Here is a 19,848-nt window from a genome sequence, read left to right as displayed (position 1 = left end):
CAAAGAAAATAAAAGACTGACCTTTCTCTGCTTTATAATTGAAAAATTCTTAGAGGGAAACTTTTTTTCTTTTTTCTTATACTTACTGTACTTCAAAATTTTTGTTTTGGTTTGTTTAATCTTGAAGTATTAGTATTTAAAAGTCATTGATTGATTGTGCGGTTTTGCTTGAGGAGAGGAAACCTCAGCGGCAGCAGATTGTTTGGTTTTCTCATTGGAGACCTCAATGACCCCATTCCCCTCCCACACACAAATCAATACAATTTTTAAAAAAATGTAACACAAAAAACCCTATTAATAAGTTAGATTCGAGTTTAAATATCTGAACTTTGGTGAACTTTGGCAGAGACGTGTTGATGTTGATGTGATCAGTTGTTGGATTCTAACGTCAACATGGGAGCCATATTTTATTTTCTCTTTTTGGGGACAAATTCGGGGCAGTAAGTTGTCAAACTGGGTCACAAAGAGACAGAAGTACAGCTGATTGCCTCAGTCATTCAGATGCAGGTCCTGCAGTAGATGGCAAACCCAGACATGACAACATGCCAGCCAGTGCCTTTGTGAAGCTCATCAAAATAAACAACATCATCCGCGTCTTCTGTAATGTAGAAAATGAGCCCGTAAATAAAGGTTAGCCGTAAGTCCTCCCACAGGCAAATTTGCGCCAGGTTTAGGAACTGGAAAATTTTCGGAGCGACAGAAATGGACGCAAATTTGGGCGAATTGTTCCGTTTAGCCAGAAACTATGTTAGCACCTTTTAAAAGGTGTTTTTTTTTTTTTTTTCTTGGATTTTGTGATTGAAATTACTTCGTCTCTAAGATTTAGATAAGTGTTAGATTCAGCTTAATGGGGCTAAACGAAATCAAAAAATGCCACTTGTTGTACCACCCTAAATTTCCATATGACACATTTGCCCCACCCCTTCAATGAAGGTTTTCTTGTCTTTTACAGTTTTCATTTCTGTGTTCACTAATTTCCTAATTTCTCTTAGTCACAGCAATCGATTTTTTATTCCTTATGCCCATCCAGGTTCCTGATCGCTTTCTCGAGGTAGCCCAGGTGACTCTGCGAGAGTTTTTCAACGCCATCGTGGCCGGTAAAGATGCCGACCCTTCTTGGAAGAAGGCCATCTACAAAGTGATTTGCAAACTGGACAGCGAGGTTCCCGAGGTGTTCAAGTCCCCCAACTGTCTTCAAGAGCTCCTACGTGACTGACTAGAACTCGGGAGAACACAAAGAACGCAGGAAAAACCTCTGAACACCAGGGGAAGACTGGGATGATCCTTGAATGGATCAAGGAATTCATTTGACACCTTGACGTGGTTCTCCTTGGAGAACGTTTTGTTGCCTGTGTTTTTTTTTCCTCCCCATCAGTGCAGCTTTCAAAGACAATTTTCCCCTCGAAGATGTTTTCTCATAAAAAAAATAAACGTTCATATTCAGTAAGTTAAAGGGCTCAGGCTCAAAGTCTGATGATGCTCTAGGTGACTCATATGTTGGGACTTTTATATTAAAAAAACAGTAAAAGACTTTAAACGTCTTTAGTCCTGTCGACCCCTTCTCTTCCATGATCCTTCAAGAGGAAGATAAGGTTTGGGGGGGCGAAAAAGAACGAACGGACGGATAAATGATAAGCCAGAGACTTGAATTTAGGAGTGGACTAATAATCGAGAAAATAATATATACATTTCTTTATATTGTGGAGGTTTTGAAGTTACATAGACGTTTTGTTTTGTTTTATTTCTGAGGGGAAAAAAAAGGATGTTTCTGTATTTTGGCCCCAGTTTCCTCCGTTCTTTGAGACCTCCGTCTTGCACAGACACACAAACACATGTAAGAAAGCACAGCTGCACATTTACCCACACAATTCCACTCTAGAAATGGGATATCATCCAAACTTTCTCTTTTTAGTTGAGCTGCAGTTTTTCTGAGCCTCCCTGCTTGTTTTGATCATTGATATTATGAACTGGACAGAGTGGCCCCTCCCCCATCGTATTACAAACATCCACTGGATCCAATAAGCCAAAATCCGAATTTTTTAACATTTTCTTCCTTATTCTCATTTTTTTGTTTGTTTTATGGAAATGTATTCGAGTTATAAACTGACCAATCAGATGCCTCGATGAAAGTATGTGGTCTCTTGTCAAACGTTCGAAATGTCTGACCGATTTCATGTAGCCCGGGTTCAACTGGTCGGGGTGTGGGCTTCCAAAAAGTTCACCCCTCACTAGCAAGAGCGGCTGCCATAAAAAAACCTTGATTTGGACCAATCAGTGCTTACTGACAACATCTGCTTCCAACATGGCGGCATGCTTTTTGTGAAGAACGGTGACTAAATTGGTTTTACTTTGCTGGAGCTGCAAGTTATCTGTTTTCAATTGGTCCAGTTCTCATAAACACTCATGGTTTGGACTGTTAAGCTCAAAAAGTTACTATGGCACTTGACAGTTTCTCATTGTATCCCACTGCATCCTGAAGATTTTAGACAAAAAAAATGGTAGGGTCATTGTGAACTAATACCGGGGCAGGAAAAAGTGGTAGTAATATATGTAAATGCATTTTGTTTCAGTTTAAATAAAGATAATTTTTTGTAGAAAGGGGTGGGGGGGGGTCACGTTTCTTATGGCAGGAATCTCAAAGATTAAAATTGTCTGTGAAACCCACCTATTTCTAAGATATGTGAAGTTTTTATTTTCTGCTAATTCTATTTTGATGGCTGGATTAGCACTAAAAACACAAAACAAAAAATGGCTTTTGAGTCAGATTAAGCACTGAAACCTTCAGGACCACCTAAAGTTTTGTCTTTTAGAGCATATCCTACAAAAAAAAAAAACCTTTTGAAATTGAAAAACGGGGCTTGAACTTTTCCACTTTGTTGTCATAGATTTTGCACATTTTTTCTTTTAAGACATTAACCATTTTAACTACAAATTGTGAGATTCTGAAGAGATGTTTTTCCAGTTTTGCATCTCCTATAGTTTTTAAAGACCCACTCCAATGAATATTGTAGACTGGTGTTCTTAACATGTTCTTGTGGCGTGTTTCTAACGATGGAGGACATATATAGAGAAAAATATACTTAAAATTGTGAATCAGGAGCATACGAAAAAAATGCCGATTAAAATTATCATATTTGTAACAGTAAAAACATACACAGGGCGGAGCTCCGTAATAGGGGAGGGGAAAGGGGGATGGAGCTGCTCTTGGTCAACAGTCCCGCCCACAACTTAGAAGTGAATTTCTAATAAACTACTGACACTCCACAGAAACTGCCCTAAACAGGTTTTTTTATTCATAAATTAACAAAAAAAAAAACAAACACTAGGAACCCTTTTACAATAAATCAAAATATGATCGGAGTGGGTCTTTAAAGACCACCATAATCTTTTAGGACCGTCATAACTCTACAATCTGTATGCAGGTGTGAAAAAGATGCTTTTATGCACGATGGTTTGTAAAGTTTTCTTACTCCAGATGTATAAATAAAGCTTACATTTTCCTTTGACAGAAAAATAACCTCTGTAACTCAACTTGATCTGCCTTTAAACCTATTGTGTTTGGTGTTTTTTTTCTAGAAATTGTTTTTCCTTACACATACATTCTGCAGTTTTTAATTGAGCTCAACCTGTAACTAGCTTGTAATATTTGAAGAATATAGCACTGATTTATAAAATGCAGGAGATTCAAATTGTTGCTTCTGAGTCTTAAAATATTTTCAGATTGAATTTCCTTCTTTCTTTTTTTTTAAATGTGATGTGATCTTATTTAAGCCATCTTTGTGGAAATGTGTTTCATTTTGCTATTAAATATAGTTTGAACACACAGTGGAAGAAAAAGCTTTGCATTTCTTATGAGAAGCTTTGATTTTTTTGGGGCAAATTTGTTTAATAAATGAGTGTTTTTGTCTTTTTAAACTAAAATATCGATCACAGTTGAGTAAATGGTGAGGATTTAAACATTTGTAAACCCTTTTAACCTTAGAGCTCCAACTAAAATAAAAGGTTCACGAACACTGGTCATATCAGATGGGGTATTTGTGCAAAATCTGGAGGAAATAATCCTCAAAAAAGCTAATCTGGAACTTGCATAAATGTATCTATAGGTGGTTTTTAATACTTGCAACAGATTATCTATATAATTTCACGGATAAATAAACTAATAAAAGAGGGGCGGGGTTGTACTTTTCTGGGCTGGTTTTTTGGATGCATAGGGTGAGTGGGCCCACACCTAAATGTAACCAGGCAACCCCACGGCCCTCTTACCACTGGATTTTTTATCTGGGTAGTGGGGGACATGTGATCCCTTGTTGTTGCTGATGAATTGAAAAGAAGAGTGCTGTGTGATTATTGTCAGCACAAAAGCCTCAAAAAAAGCTGCTGACGCCTAGATTAGCCAGTACAAAGACGCAGAAAAAGACAGACGGGTGCACATGAAAGCGAGCCGGGCCCGCCCCCGCTGGCCTACCATCCGTCTCTTTCCTCTCCCTAAAGTCTCCGATGCTACCTCTTACCTCTCTGCTTCCCCGACATCACTTACCTCTCTAAAACATGTGCCTGCTGGGCGCTGGCAAAGCCAGCCGCCATCACCAGCATGGGGTAAAATACCAGCACTCTACCGTTTTCTGCGCACTTACGCCAGTTTAAAAGTGATTAAGTAAGTTTAAAAAGAAAAAAATCTAGTAGTTTAAGTTAGAAATGAAAACTGAATACAACAAAAAAACAACAACCTTAAAATCAACAATTAGAGAAAAGTCTCTACATTAAAAGTTTGGTTTGCATGAATTGGGACGATGTTCCAGTCTGTCATTTACTGACCTCTAGCTGTCAAAGCGATATAACACAGAACAACTGCCCTCATGGTTTCATTTTATGAATCAAATCATCTCTCCAAATTATGCATTATATCCATCATTTCTGGCAAATAAAGATGTAATATTAAATATTGACCCCTTTGAAATGTTGAATTAAAAAGTATCATATAGTGCCACCCTGTAATATTATTTTGATAATAAAACTCAAAATTGGTTGGACAGTTTAGTTGATTGGACACGTAAGTTAGCATGAAGCATGTTCACATGAGCATCTTCAGTCGTTGGAATAAAAAAGAAAAAAAAGGAACACGCATCAACTACAGGCTTGATCCTGGCAGGGTCCAGGCACTGTAGATGCATTCTTAATCCAGTGTTTATATTGAAAGCTCTACCATGAAACATGCTTCGTAGTCACTATGTTTCTGGATATCCTTTTTATTTCTCTGGATCTAAGCTGTTACTACCACTGAACTAGACAATTAGGAGTTTCTCAATTGACTCCATTACTCTTAAATTAAAAAAAAAATTGTGAAAGTAATGCTTGAATGCTTAGTTTCAACTTAAGGAGATTTAACCCTTTAACATCAGAGATGTTAAAGATGCTTGTCTTCCTCTTTCTTTTTCTACCATTAACTTGCACACCTACCGTTGGAAGAGGCTTTGAGCGAAATTTTGAAGCAGTGCAAATTTCGTTTATCTTGCTCCAGGATTTCTCTTTTACAGCTCTATTCCAACACATAAAAGACTTGGTGTCACAGAATTCTGGCCAAACACAAACCGCTATTACTATTTTCCCGTCTATGAATAATTTTCAAACAGTTGACACTTTTGCGTCTTAAAAATTACCCTACTCAATCCCAAATCTGACTCCCTGATAAATCAAAGTTCAGCTGTTCCACTGCTTGAACTTTCAGCACGCTCAATGAACGCCCAGTTTGTCGGTAGAGTCCAAAAACAGCTCAACAAGGGTTTACGGGAGTTTACATAGACTTTTATCAAATTCGATCGCTCAAACACCCGTGACAGAGACCGGTGTGTAAGTAGCTGAACACCACAAAAATGCTTTTCTCAACTTCAGAACCCCCTGGAATTACATTCATTTTTTTTAACGGTTAAAGAGTCACGGTATCCAAAAGAATGTCGACACTGGAGCTAAAACTCAGATGTTGCACTGATTTTCCAATCAACCACTCTACCACTAGCTTACAGTCTTTAAAACTCCAAGCTAACAGTAGGGGAACAAAAATGGTGAGTAATATTGGAGCTATCCAGCCTCACAGTTTTGAGAAAGATGCCAGCTTGGACAAGAAAAACCAAGCCGTACATTGATCTTTTTTTCTGCAAAAGGATGCATCTCAATTGAGCGGAGCAGAAGGCATGTGGCCTGAAGATTGTAGTTTGTACATGAGTACTACAAGCTTTTTAAAACTGCATTTTTTTTTAAAGAATTGTTCAGAAACTACAGTTTTAGTCCTAATTATTTATGTACGTGTCCTACATCATGAGAAGAATGCAACAAGAACATGCTAAAAACACTAAAAGCACAATTTTTATTGGAGTGGGTCTTTAAAGCAAACAAGATGTTGAATTTTTGCAGTGAGGATCCCTAATGCTTGATAAACTTGTGTTCCTGGAGGTTTCATTTAGAATCTTGCAGATTGTTGAGTTAACATTTCAAATCTTAAACTTGTGTTCAAATGTCCTCTAAATGTTTGAGTTTTCTGAGTGTGCTCCTAAAATGGGAGTTTCAGAGTTGCTTTGCGATTGTGTGGTGTTTTAAATGAGCAGCAGGACGGTGAGATGATAAAACGCTGAGCCGCACACAGCTAAGCAGATGGATGAAATGCAGACGCAATGAAAACTGGCGTGGTCCTTTAAAAGAAAACAAATACAAAGAAGGGATCTTAGGCATTGTCTTAGGCTGATGAAGCTTTTTGTTAGAAGAAGAAAGTTTGAACAGGAGGTGGGGTCACTCCGTCGTCTTCTGATACTGCGCACACGCACAAGAACGTCGGATGCACATATAAGCGACAAAACAATAAAACAGGTGTGTTTGTTTTGGCCCAATGATGGCTTTGTACTCCGAGTTGTGGTCAAACCCAAATTAAGATGTTAGGGGGTATATAGACAGGGAAGTGTATAGACAGCTGGTCACTGAAGGGGAGCAGCCACTTCCTGAATTTGACACAACGGATTTGTGATAGGTTGAGTCCACCAAACTGTACTACAACATGGGTGACAAACTGTGATTTAGAGGCTCCTTTCCTGTTCTAACAGCTACCGGAAATGCCACCAAAGTCCTGAAAAACCAATCTTTGATCAGAATCTTTTAATAAGTGACGTCTTTGCTTGTCGTAACACCTCAATTCATAGAACGAATTGTTCAATGATTATTGCCATAATCGTCTTTTAGGTTTGAAATTGGCAATGAGCAGTTCAGCAGTTATATGTATAAACGATAAATTTGTTATTAATTGTGCAGACCTACTTTTTGTAGATTTTTGCGACCTATTTTTAGAACAATCAACCTTTTGGTCTTTGAATCCTTTGAAGAAAGTGGTCGACTGTACCCTTTAAAAGGCTGAACTCCCCAGCTTCAATGAAATGACTTAGCAACAAATGACTGGACCTGATCAACACTGCTTCCAGCACGCTTGAAACGCTTGTTGAACAGATTTTAATCAGCCAACTCAGCAGGTTTATTTGCCTGGTTCTTTAAGATGGGACCCAGGTGAATGAAGCTAATTGTTGTTTAGTGCAGCTGCCACGACTGCACCGTAACCTCTCCCAGTATTCAACGCTTTCACGTTGTCCTCCGTCCTACCAAATGGGCTCACTTCTGATCTTGTCACACTCTTGTCAGCGCTAAATGTTTTCCCACCTCTCGGTTGACTCGCAATCGGTCCATTCACTTCTTACCCCCGTTCCAAACTCAAGTCCGTCCCCTCCCTCGTTTATTCGCCGCCCCCATATCTACATCCATCAGCGGTCTGTTCGCTAATCAAACACCATCTGTCCTTCAATCCCCAACCTGTCAAGAACAGCTGCCAGACGCTCTCCTAACAACACTTTTAACAACCCAGCTGCATCTTCAACTGACGTCGCCAGTGAGGGTCCACCGTCTCCCCCATGATCAGCGTGTGAAACACTCAAAGGAAAGGCACATTACGGACGTAGCTAACTCTACGAAGACATACAAGTCAAATGTAGACGTGAGTAAAGAAACAATGAAGATCAAGGTCCCTCTGGCCTCTGTTTGAACCTTAATGACACTACTGTGAATCACTGAGAGAGAAAATAAAATTCAGAAGCAGAGGGAGTAATGGAGAGATAAAAGAAAGGAGATATGGCGCTCTGTAAATGGGCATAAGTCTAAATAGTAATCAAGGGAAGAATGAGACGCATGCCCAAAAAAATATAAGAGGTTTAAACCTAACGACAGGAAATAAAAGCCTCCCAACCACACACAAGAACGCAACACGATGCACAGTCAGACACACACCAACATAAGAACACCATTAGCATCAACTCGCTTCCACAACCAGTCCAATCATCCCCTCACACACACCCCAAATATAATACTGCAACTGCTGTTGTCGTGAACATGCCAAGACATTTTCAAGTGTTATATCCTAAGGAACTTCCCCGACCAATCATTGGCTCGTAGACCAGATGTTCACTGATGCTTCAATTAGGTTTTCTACAGGCACACACTGGCATCACTATCGCACACTTCATGAATTTGAGCTTTGTTTTTATTAAAATGAAAACTAGGCCTTTCTCCTCACACAATTGGGTACAGAAGGGTTGTTAGAGGAACTCAACAGAAGTCAAACTAATGACTTTACATGAACAATTGACAAAGAGGATAAAAGTTTCCAAGAGTCTAACTACACATACTTTGTGTTCGTTGAGTGCCAGGGCGGTTACAGGCCTTTACTGTGAAACTACTTGCAATAATTTCTATCCATTTTCTTCTACTCATCTGGGACTGGACCCAGACTTTCCTCTCCCCAATCGTTTCGTCCAGCGCCTTTGGATGGATTCGGAGGCATTCCCAGGCCAATCACGAGGTGTAGTTCTCCAGCGTGTCCTTGGTCTTCCCTGGGGCTTCTGCCCAGTGGGACATGCCCAGAGCACCTCCCCAAGGCAGGCTTCAAAGAAGGTATCCACACCAGCCAAATGCCTGAGCCAAATCTACTCTTAATATGCAGCAGCAGCTTTACTCCAAGCTCCTATGAGGTGAGTGATGGGTCTCACCCCATCTCTAAGGGAGCGTCCAGCTACCCTGCTAATTTTGGGTTTGGTGTATTTGGGATAGTAAATTACACGAGTGATTCAGACTGGATTTTAACACTGATGTTTCACATGAAAAATAACAGAATAGCATGAAACAGTTATTTGGTTGTTATGGTAACACTACACCTTGCATATTTGGGCTTGAATTTTCATTTTACAAAAAAGAAGAAGATATTATTCTGCTAAAGATCAATTTTATTTTACAATCTTCATGCATGCATCTCCAAACCAGTTTAAAACATTTGATTTTTCTCCATGAAAAATAAAGCACTATAAAACAGCTTGGAAACTTTAAAAAGTTTGGCTGGTTTAGAGCTGCCCAAGTCAGTACTCAGAAGTCTTAGATGGTGGGGTGTATTGGACTAGTCTATATTGAGGCTGGGTCTTGTACTCTTACTTTTTGGCAGATGATCCTGGGATGAACCCTCTGGCCTGGTTCCTGTTTACTGGTTTTGGCTCGCCAAAGGGTGTGTCTCAAGCTACATACACACTGGACATGTGATGCACGTTCAAGAACGAACTAAACAGGCATTCTTGAATATGCTTTTAGCATATAGTGTTCCCACTGGGCAGTCACTGCCCAATTCTAGCATATGTACTCACAGTTAGAGGAAGCTTGGCGTGAATGCAATTCAATTCAGTTTTATTTATTTATTTATTTATTTCAGTTTTAGGATATGTCCAAGAAGTACAAATCTCTGGATTCTAGCTCCATGCTTTTATTTCACAGCTCTATTCTAGTAGAAGAAAGACTTGGTGTCATAACTCTGTCAGGGAACAAACCGCAATTTTTTAATTCCTCTTCCATCATATATTTTCAAACGGTTGGTACTTGTGTGTTTTGAAAAGGAAAGTATCCATACACCTCTACCAAATCAGATTCTCTGATTGGAAAAGTCCAACTGGTTTAACTATTGATGCACGTTTAACTGTTGCATGTTTTGTTTGCTGTGCTCAAAAAGAGACTTAAAGAGTTTTAAACACCAAAGCAGGAAACGCGCATATACATTTATATATACATATACATAGACTTTTCATTTGAAGCGGTCACTTGAACACTCGTTTCTGAGCCTGGTGTGAACATAGAATCAGTCTGCTTTTCCACATGGGAGGGATCTGTGAAGACCCTCGCTGCCATTGTTGCTGCACTGTCTTCTGTGGATCTCGTCATTCACACCGTCTATTTTACATTCCACAGCATTATTGCGCACTTTAGTAAACTCAACTGCCTGCTCACCCTTACATGAACATTAGTCTTTGTACACAAGTTCATTGTGTTGGTTGTAAGTGTTTATTTGCATGTGAGTTAGTCTGTACGTATGAGCCCATATAGACACGTGTATGAAGGTATGTGCAGTCAGTAGCTAAGCGTGAACTATGTTCTGTGTGTTTGCATGTAGATAAAATCTGCTCTTTGTTAAATATGGACACGTAAGCAATAATGACATACCTTAAGCAACTATTTTTGCCTATCGTAATGTTGTTTTTTCTTTTTCTATCCCCAATCCTTCCTTTGTCTTTTTTGTCTGTCTGTAATCGCCCCCCCATGTAATCCCCCCCTAAACATCCCCTTCACTCTCCCTCTCTATTCCATCTGGTCCAAAACTTAAAAGGAATAGCAACAAATATGCTACATTAATCAAGTTTCACCTCAACCACAAAAGGGATTTAAAAAACTTGTGTCAAACACAAGAGGCTTACAGATTTTGTCAATTGGCTCAAATTCTGAACAGGACTAGTTAAAATAAATAAAAAGAAGATGTTATTGTAGGAGAAGGTATATGATAACGTAGCAACACTAATACGTGAGATCTGAAGTTTCGGTAGACAGCAAACACTGACCAGAAAATAAGAACATGATGGGTGGGCCACTGAAGCCTCATGAAGCTCTTATGTTTCTGTTTAAGAGCACTTTTAACCCTTGTGCTATCCTAGGCACTTTACCATTAGGAGTTGGGTCATCTGGACCCACTAGACCAGGGGTCGGGAACCTATGGCTCGCGAGCCATATATGGCTCTTTTGATGGTCGCATGCTCGCTGACAAATCCTTAATTACACTTTTTTTTTTTCATTAGACCAGTCCTTCTCGGGCGCGATGCCAGAGGCGCGCAGTAGTAGCGGTGCTTGGAGAGAAAACTATCAGTTTACTATTATCTATTATTTCACAGAGTTTGTACCACCCGGAAACCTGTGAATTGCCGTGCCTAAAACTGCGCGCTCCCGTCTCTGAGAAAGAGCGCGCAGTTTCGGGGACGGGATGTGTGAGGAAGAAAGCAGAGGGCGGGGGGGGGATAGGCAGCAGGTGAATCGCGCAGGGATGGTAAAAACGTAAACCCGCTGCCCGTCACTCACTGCAGCATGTGAGTGTGTGTTTGGTTCCATGTCTGTCTCACATCTAAAGAACGTTCAGACTTAAGATCCCGTTTAAAGTCTCAACGCCTGCATGAAGCAGAAACTCACCACGTATCAACCAGACTAGACCATCAGCAAAACCACCACGAGAAATACTCATCATTTATTAACAACAGCATAATGATGTTATTAAAAAGAATCCACAGACTTATTGTACTTTAAAAGTGTTGAAATTAAATCAAATGCACACATTCACTTGTATATTTAGTTCTAAACATATTGGTCATAGCGGTCTGACTTTGACTGGGTGGCTGTTGGGCCGCGTTAAAAGTTCTTGGTTTCCTGGAACGCATCGATCAAGCAGAGATCTGATTGGCTCTCAGTTCTGTCGCTCAGCCTGTTGTTAGGTAATTTGGACCAATGGGGTCCAGCTATGGGCCGAATAAGGGAAATGGGAGGGCTGGAGCGGGAGGGGGGAATATAAAGTTGGGAGAAGCGCTCTCGTCTCGGCGGGAGAGAATAAGGAGTTGCTGAATTAATTATACGGCGTATGTTGCGGTGTACAGTAACCAGAATAAAGAACCTTAAAAGAGGTTAAGTCTCCGTGCCTCAGTGTGGGAAAGGGACACTACATTATTGTATGGCTCTTTGGAAATTACATTTAAAAATATGTGGCGTTTATGGCTCTCTTGGCCAAAAAGGTTCCCGACCCCTGCACTAGACAGTGCGCTGAACCTTTTTTTCTTCAATGATTTGTGATCTTCACTGGTTTCCACGGATTACATAAAATCTTTCCACCTTTATCCACCTTTGTCATGGTAGGAATAACACGTCAAAGTAAGGGTGGGGTCATCTAAGATAGCACAAGGGTTAAATAACTTAAATAAAAAAAACTTTGTATTTAAAAAGAGAGTGCAAGGTGGTGTAATGATTATTTTTCTCACCTTACAGCAAAAAGGCCCTGGTTTGAATCCCGGATGGGTCCTTTTTTTTGCAATTTCTCCAATCCCAAAGTATAAAAACAGGCTTCATAGGTTAATTGGTGACTCTAAATTGACCCTTGGGTGTGAATATTAGCTTGTGAGGTCGTTTGTTTGTGGCCCTGTGATGGACTCAACCATCCACCTTTGCCCAAAAGTAGCTGGGCTAGATACATAATCTAAAGTTTAGAAAATAGATGTATGCATTTTAAAGTTAGTGTCCAGAAGATTAAGCAAAAAAGCATTGGTTTAGACCACAAATTCAAAATTCTTGTCTGTGAGTAAAGCTGTTCATTTAGTCAGTAATGTTTAAGTTATGTTTAAGTTGACTGAGCATTAGCATTAGCCGTCCTATTGGAAATTCTATTGTACGTTAGCATCAAGCTGACGGACAAGCTGCTGTTATGGGTTAGGTCACCGGAAAAGGAGAGATATAAAAGATTGATCTCTACTATTATGCATTGATTATTGATCTATTAAGCTAGCATCAATTCAGATCGATTGATCAATTTTATCATAGCTAGAGCGGTCGAACTCTCGAACCCCACAATGGTTGTATGTTGGTGGCAGTGTAATTCTGCATTTACACCGTCCTCAACAATGTGCACTCAAGTGACCATTTCCAATGAAAACTATGTTAACGTGCGAATATCCGCATTTTGGCCTTCCACATTCAAAGCTCTCATGTTCACACGATGTTGGGCAAGTTTTTAAGTCTGTTTTCGGAAAGCGCGTTCAATAACTCGCGTTTGGCGCATTCTTGAATGCCTGACACATGCCCCATATTAACCTACCTTAAGGTAGCGGCACCACCATCAGTGTGTGAATGTGTGTGCATGGGTGAATGGGACTGTGGCAGTACAGCCCTTTGAGCCTTCAAGTAAGGCAGAAAAGGGTTATACCATTTACCATTTTTAGAAATATTGCAAAATGCTTTAAACATACATAAAACAAGCAGAATCTTGCAACACAATTCAAGGAATAGCAGTAGATGTTAGCATAAATGCATGCAATTATTGCACAATTAAAACATTGGATTTCAACTGTTTAAGTCTATAAAATCAAAGCTTTTGAACTTTTAACACATTTTTTTAGCTTCAACATGACAACTGTGGTGAGCAGACACCCTGTGATGAGGAAACTCAAGCGAGCGCAGACAGGAGGTATTTGGTTGAGGCGGTCAATAATGCCTCACGCAGAGAGGCCACAAGGACCCGCACACAACATGCTAATACATTTACATGCAAGCTCTCTAAAGACCATGCCGGCCACGTGTCTCATGTCCAATAAGAGCATTAAGGATGTCAATAAAAGCCTTTCAAGAACATCAGGGGATCTATCATCTGACATACAGATTATACACTCATCCAACCTAACCCTCACACTCTTTGTTTAACCCACTGAAATGGTTACAAGTTTGGAGCATTTCCATTTAAATCCACACACCTAACATTCACAGACTCATGTTGCTCCAACTTTCCTTCTCAAAAGCCAAATAATAACCCAAAGATAATTGACTTTTGCCCAACGGTATTATGTCAGTTGAGTTTTTAGTTTGTACAGGAAACAAAAGTTGAGCTTTCAAGTTAAGTTTGTAAATGATGCTGGTTCAACCATTGACTGTATACGAGAGCTGGACCAAGTGAGTGTGACGTCACCAATAGAAAACGACTTGCTTTCGGCTCCAACGAAATAAAGTCATATCCAATTTTTCGTCAAACAGATGTCGTCATGTCGGAACCAGAGATTGTTAGTAAGCAGTGATTAGTCTGAGTTTGTTCGAGTCATCATTTCTATGGCAACCATTCTCGCCAATCAGAAGTAAGCTTATTGGCAGGCCACACCCCTACCACTTGAAAGCAAGTTCGGGAGAACCTGTCAAATGTTTCGAACATTCGACATGAGACCACATACTTTTATTAAGACATCTGAATGGTTGTATAGATAGTTTGAGGCTGTACAGGCACTTCAGACTTTATACACTTTTCTCAGACAGACATCTTCATACTGTACAGGCACTTCAGACTTTATACACTTTTCTCAGACAGACATCTTCATACTTTTCTCTCATAAAACTCTCGAAGTTCAAAACCTTGTAGAGAAATCAGTCCAGTATTATAGAATGAAAACAAAGACCTGCTCGCAACCAAAGATTTATGTAAATGTGGCAAACTGAACGCATTGCGACACGAAATGGGGATTGACTGACAAAGTCAACAGCCAATAAGGACGCAGAACAAAGTGTGCTGTTTAAAAAAAAATGCATGCAAAATTGCAGAGAAAAAAGATCAGCGAAACCACAAAGGGTGAGTCGCAGTATAGCGAGGGAACACTGTACTGCCAAAGGAGCAGGTATCGTCTGCAAGGGAAAGCGAAACAGAAAAATGACCAATTAGTCACCACATGACACGCACCCAGCCCTGATTAGCCTCTGGTGGCTTTACCTCAGACAAGGGTATCTATATAAAAAGGCTGAAGCAGCCAGTGAGGCTGATAAGGGCACCACTGACAGTGTTCTTTGGCTTAAAACATTAACTGAGGGCGTTAAAGTCACACCATATTTTAGACCTGCAAGGTGATTGCAGGTCTAAAATATTTTAGAAACTTTCTGGACGTTTGAAATTTGTCTTCTTTTTGTTTTTTTTTGTTTTTTTACTTGTTCTGTCCAACAGCTGAGCAAACAGATTAGAGTTGAAGGCTTTTTGTGTTGGACAGGTTTTACTATCACAAAAAGAGGTTATATAGCTTCGAGAAACTAGAGTGTAGATTTGTATAAACCCCTTTTTGTCGTATTATTTTTTATTTATTTGTTACATTTAGTGTGTGTGGGGAGGGATAGGGGAAGAATGTGAGGGGAGGGTGGAAGAGAGTAAAAGGAAGATAGGTGAAAAGGTGGGGGATACAAGCACTGATTTGAATAAGTTATTATTTTAAGCTGTAACAATTATACCAGATCTGCTGGAAAGACGAATGTTACATCAAAGGTGAAAATCTGACACTAAGATGAGCGGAAAAAAAAAAATCTGTCCATCAATACACTGTGGGTAAGGAGGAGGGATGAAGCAGACAGGGAGCAGTGTGGCAGTGTGCACGTGCACGTGGGGGTGGAGATACATGCATGCTGCCGACGTGAACCGTGTGTTCATAAGGGGAACCAGATCCTACCCAGCCAGACCAGCCAGACCAGGAGAGGGGAGGAGAGCCCCCCAGGCCAGAAGCCCCCCCAGCACCCGGACCCAGGCAGCCCAGGAGGGTAGGAGGAGGGGACCGCCCACCCCACCAGCCAGGCACAGAGAGGGCCCCCCTACAGGGGCCCCCCCAATGCCCAGAGGCACAAGCGAACCCAGTGTCCGGCCCCCAGGCCACGAGACAGGAGCGCTTAGCCGTACCAGGCGGCAGCCATGGGGGCCACCGGGCGCCGGACACCGAGACAAAGGCCAGGGACGAAGCCAGGGCCCCCGGGACCCATGAGTCGGCCACCCCCCGACCGGCGCCCCGGCTCTGCAAGCCAGCCCAGACACGCGACCTAAGCAACCCAGGGATCGCCACGCACCCACAGCCACCCCCCATAACCCTACAACCCTACACACTACAACCCCCCCCCCCCCCCCCCCCCGCGCCATAATATCTGAGCCCCCCTCCCCAACCCTCTCAGTGCCCTCCCCTCTCTGTGATGGGGAGGGAAAGCCCCAGAGGGTCCCAGCGAGCCAGCCCCCAGGTCCGTCCTACCCATGCACTCACGTGTTTGTGCTGCAGGTAAAATAGGAGGTCCCCAGTGTGGGGGGCTCCACCGCTGCCAAGCCGCAAAGCCCCTCACTCCGGGGTCCCTCTGTGAGTGGTGTGTATTTGCTGCGTGTGTGCTGCTAGCATGCAGTGTGTGTGTCTACAGAGGAAGTTAAAATTGTGGGGGGGGCCAGCGAAAGGTGAGCACGGATGTTTCACCGTGCCCCCCCCACCAGACCCTCTCCACAAGGCCCTAGATGAATCAGAGTGTCTAATATGCAAGTAAAAAGCGGGGAGGAGGGCGGGTGCCAACGAGAACCCAGAGAGGGGCATCCTCAGTGAGCCCCGCCAGCATACCCCTCCCATCCAGATCCCGGAGCCCTATGTGCCTGTGTGCAATATTTGTTTGGGTGAGAGCGGGGAGGAGCAGGCGGATGGGCACAACCGGGGGAGAAGGCTCCCCCGAGCGACCGGCCCCCCAGCCGGCCACGGTAGGCGCCCCCCCTACCAGAGCGGCCAGGCAGCCAGAAACGGCAAGCCAGCCGCAGTTGGAGGCCAGAACCTCGTAGCGCCGAGAGACAGCCAGCAAGGAAGGGTCCCGGTGCCAGAACGGAGGGGCAGGGGGTCCAGCCCCACCATTCATACCCTGGCCTCCCTAAGGACTAGCACAAACACCCCCCCCCCCCCCCCCCCCCGCCTGGGGGGGGGGGTGTTCACTAATTATTATAAAGTCCTAATTTGTGTTTATACCTGCAAGATACAAAATGTCATTAAAACTCACAACAAAACATCACAATGGACTGTTTAGATGGGACCTACTAGATTTTGCTTCACAATAAAAAAAAACATCATTATTGAATCATTCTTTGAAAAATAGAGCAACCTATACATCCCTTTAAAGCAATTATTTTCTTTGTTCAGTATTTTATCACTAGTTGTGTGGATATGGCTTTTTATCACCAAATAAATTTGAACAAAATGATCAAACTATGCATTTTCTAAACCTATTTTGTCCCTTATGGGGTCAGGGGACTGCCGGAGCCTAACCCAGCCTCTCATGGGCAAAGGCAGAGGACTTCCTAGACAGGTCGCCAGTTCCTACTATCGAATATTTTTACCAAACAGACAGCAACAAAAAGAACTGTAAGATAGTTTTAGTTCAAAAATAAGACAATTTTACACTTTGTTTTAAAAAAAAGATAATATTTCCTCCGATTCTCTTTTAAAAACTACATCATATTGTGTTAAACTGTGATTTTCACAATTCAAGTTCAGCCAATTATTTTATAAGTTCAGCCTTATTATTATTTTTTTAATCATTAGTTGTATGAATTTTTCAAATACCTAATTAAATTGGTTTTGTAACATGGAATCTAAGGAAAAAAAACAAGAAATGAACTAAATCTTCAAATTACCTTTTAATTTGTTAAATTGGGTTTTTCACAATAGAAGTTCCACTCTTTTTCAGTATTTTATCACTCGTGTGAATATGGATTTTGAATTACCAAATGAACATGTTTTGAAACATAAAGTGGGGGGAAAAAGAATCGACATCAAAGCAAATTTTTTAGTTGGTTTTGTTGTGTTAAATCGTGATTTCCACAATGTGAGTTCAACCGGAAACACATAAAATATAAAAAAAAAAGAAAAGAAAATTGATCCCTAAAGAAATTCGTAAATTGAACTGAATCGTGATTTTTGTGAAATTTGCAGAAAGAATCCTTGAAATGAAATAAAATGACTAACGTGAAAATTTGATGCAAAAATTTCAATGATTGTAAGTTTGGTGCTGTTTTTCAACAGCTACGACTTTCTTTCTCGAAACCTGAAATTCAAATTATGCATATTGACATGGGACCCAAGAAAAGTGAATGAAACTTTGTTTTATCTTGGGGTTATCTGTCATTTCTACATTTCTTTTGTTGTTGCATTTGTTGTTGTATTTTGTTAATGGAGTTCTTTGTTCTTGCTAGTTTTTAGGTGCTCTGCTAAATTACTTTTTTTTTTAAACTTAGAACAGAAAATATGTTCATTTTTCTCACTTTTTAAAGAAAAAAAAGTCATTTTTATACCATGACAAGTTTTTAGTAACGCTGTCCGCACGTTTTGTTAGCTATCTTACCTAATCTTAATATTAAATTTTGTTTTTTTAAATAAACAAAATGGGTTAAGAAGAAAAATAGAACTCCTATTTAAGAAAACATTCTGATCACTGGGACATGTTCTCTTAAAACTAAGATTATTTTACAATTGAAAAACTTTCAGATTATTTCTCGGGCAAAATTTAAAAAAAAAATTAAATTCTTGAAACAAGGGTCTTTTGCCTTTAACAAAATTTATTTCACACGCAGTGAACACCAACAATATAAATAAATAAAGATTTAAGAGGTTAAGAATGATCTTTTTCATTTAGCAAAAAAGAATTTAAAATAAACCTTTCAAGAATAATAATCAGTGTCCAGCTAGACTGAGATTTCAAAGTGCAAAATTGTTTTAATAATTTAGTTTGATTCTAAATACCGTATTTTCCGGACTATAAGTCGCCCTTTTTTTCATAGTTTGGCAAGGGGTGCGACTTATACTCCGCAGCGACTTATATTAGAAATAAATTGAAATAAATACATTGTTAACCCTCCTGTTATGTTCATTTGTGAGGAACAGAGATGATGTTCCTGGGTCAATTTGATGTATGAGGTATGTTAAGTTTTAAGAGTATGTTAAGTGACTCAGAGAATCAGCAAACTTTTACAGTAAGATCTTGAAGGCTAACAACATAATATTCTATTTTCCAATGATTTCATAGATTCAGAAATGCAATAAAAATGACAACTGTTTCTACAAATACAGGATCAAAACAGAGTATTAGTTGGCCAATGATGCTTCATGAAAGGAATAAATAAGTATGAGAAAGAATTACTTTGAAATTATGAGATAAACATTCTGCTATGATTGTGTCATATGAGGTTGTGCAAGTTATTAATACTTGGTCTCAGATTTTGTCAAATAAATTTCCCGTCAAAATGTGACTTATAGTCCAGTGCGACTTATCTGTGCTTTTTTCTACTTTATAATGCATTTTTGGGCAGTTGCGACTTATACTCCGGCGCGAGTTATAGTCCGGAAAATACGGTACATATTTTTGGTTCAGGTTATTAAGCCTTATTAAGCTTAAATGAGCTGCAAAGGGTTAATACACAGAATTTTACCTAGTTTGTGGAAGCAAAAAAACAGACTTTGAAATCATCTTGCTCTTTTACACTACAATCTCCTTTTGTCACTGTTTATTTAAAAAAATCAAAGTTGCTATTATTGATGGGGAGAAAATTGATCAAAAAAAATGAGGAAAAACTAAACTGAAATAGTCATTCTGATCATATTTGAATAATTTGAAGTAAAAATTGTCAAATCGGTGACCCAGAATCTTTAGTCCCGACATCCTAAATTGTTTTTGTTTTGTTCAAACAAATTCCCTTAATCCGTTCTTTTCTAATACATTTATACGATCACAACAGTCTGATCGAATTTGTATGATGAACGTTTGAATGCCAGCAACTTCAAGATCCTCACAGAGCTTAAACGTTGACCTCCATCACTGAGCTCAAAGTAAGAGCACATGCCAGGAATTGCACAATTCAAAGTCATTTACAGAAATATAATCTGACTTTAAGCAGTTTCTGGCCTT

At 40.3% G+C, this 19,848-nt stretch overlaps 1 protein-coding gene and 1 long non-coding RNA gene across 4 annotated transcripts in view; one reads left to right on the top strand and one right to left on the bottom strand.

The window, feature by feature from the left end:
* Window positions 1–3,837, top strand: part of prox1a (prospero homeobox 1a) — a 41,837-nt gene extending 38,000 nt beyond the window's left edge. For 2 of the 3 annotated variants that reach the window (XM_023961336.2, XM_023961334.2), the window contains exon 7: window positions 1,031–3,837. In XM_023961336.2, the coding sequence (XP_023817104.1) occupies window positions 1,031–1,216 (186 nt within the window). In that variant the 3' untranslated portion in view covers window positions 1,217–3,837. 3 annotated transcript variants of the gene reach the window in all.
* Window positions 1–19,848, bottom strand: part of LOC144984566 (uncharacterized) — a 43,953-nt gene that overhangs the window by 16,152 nt on the left and 7,953 nt on the right. The gene's annotated exons all lie outside the window — the stretch shown is intronic.

Source organism: Oryzias latipes, chromosome 2, assembly GCF_053564925.1.
Source record: "Oryzias latipes strain Hd-rR chromosome 2, Olatipes_Hd-rR_3.1".
Classification (NCBI taxonomy): Eukaryota; Metazoa; Chordata; class Actinopteri; order Beloniformes; family Adrianichthyidae; genus Oryzias; species Oryzias latipes.
This window is presented reverse-complemented; position numbering and strand designations above follow the sequence as displayed.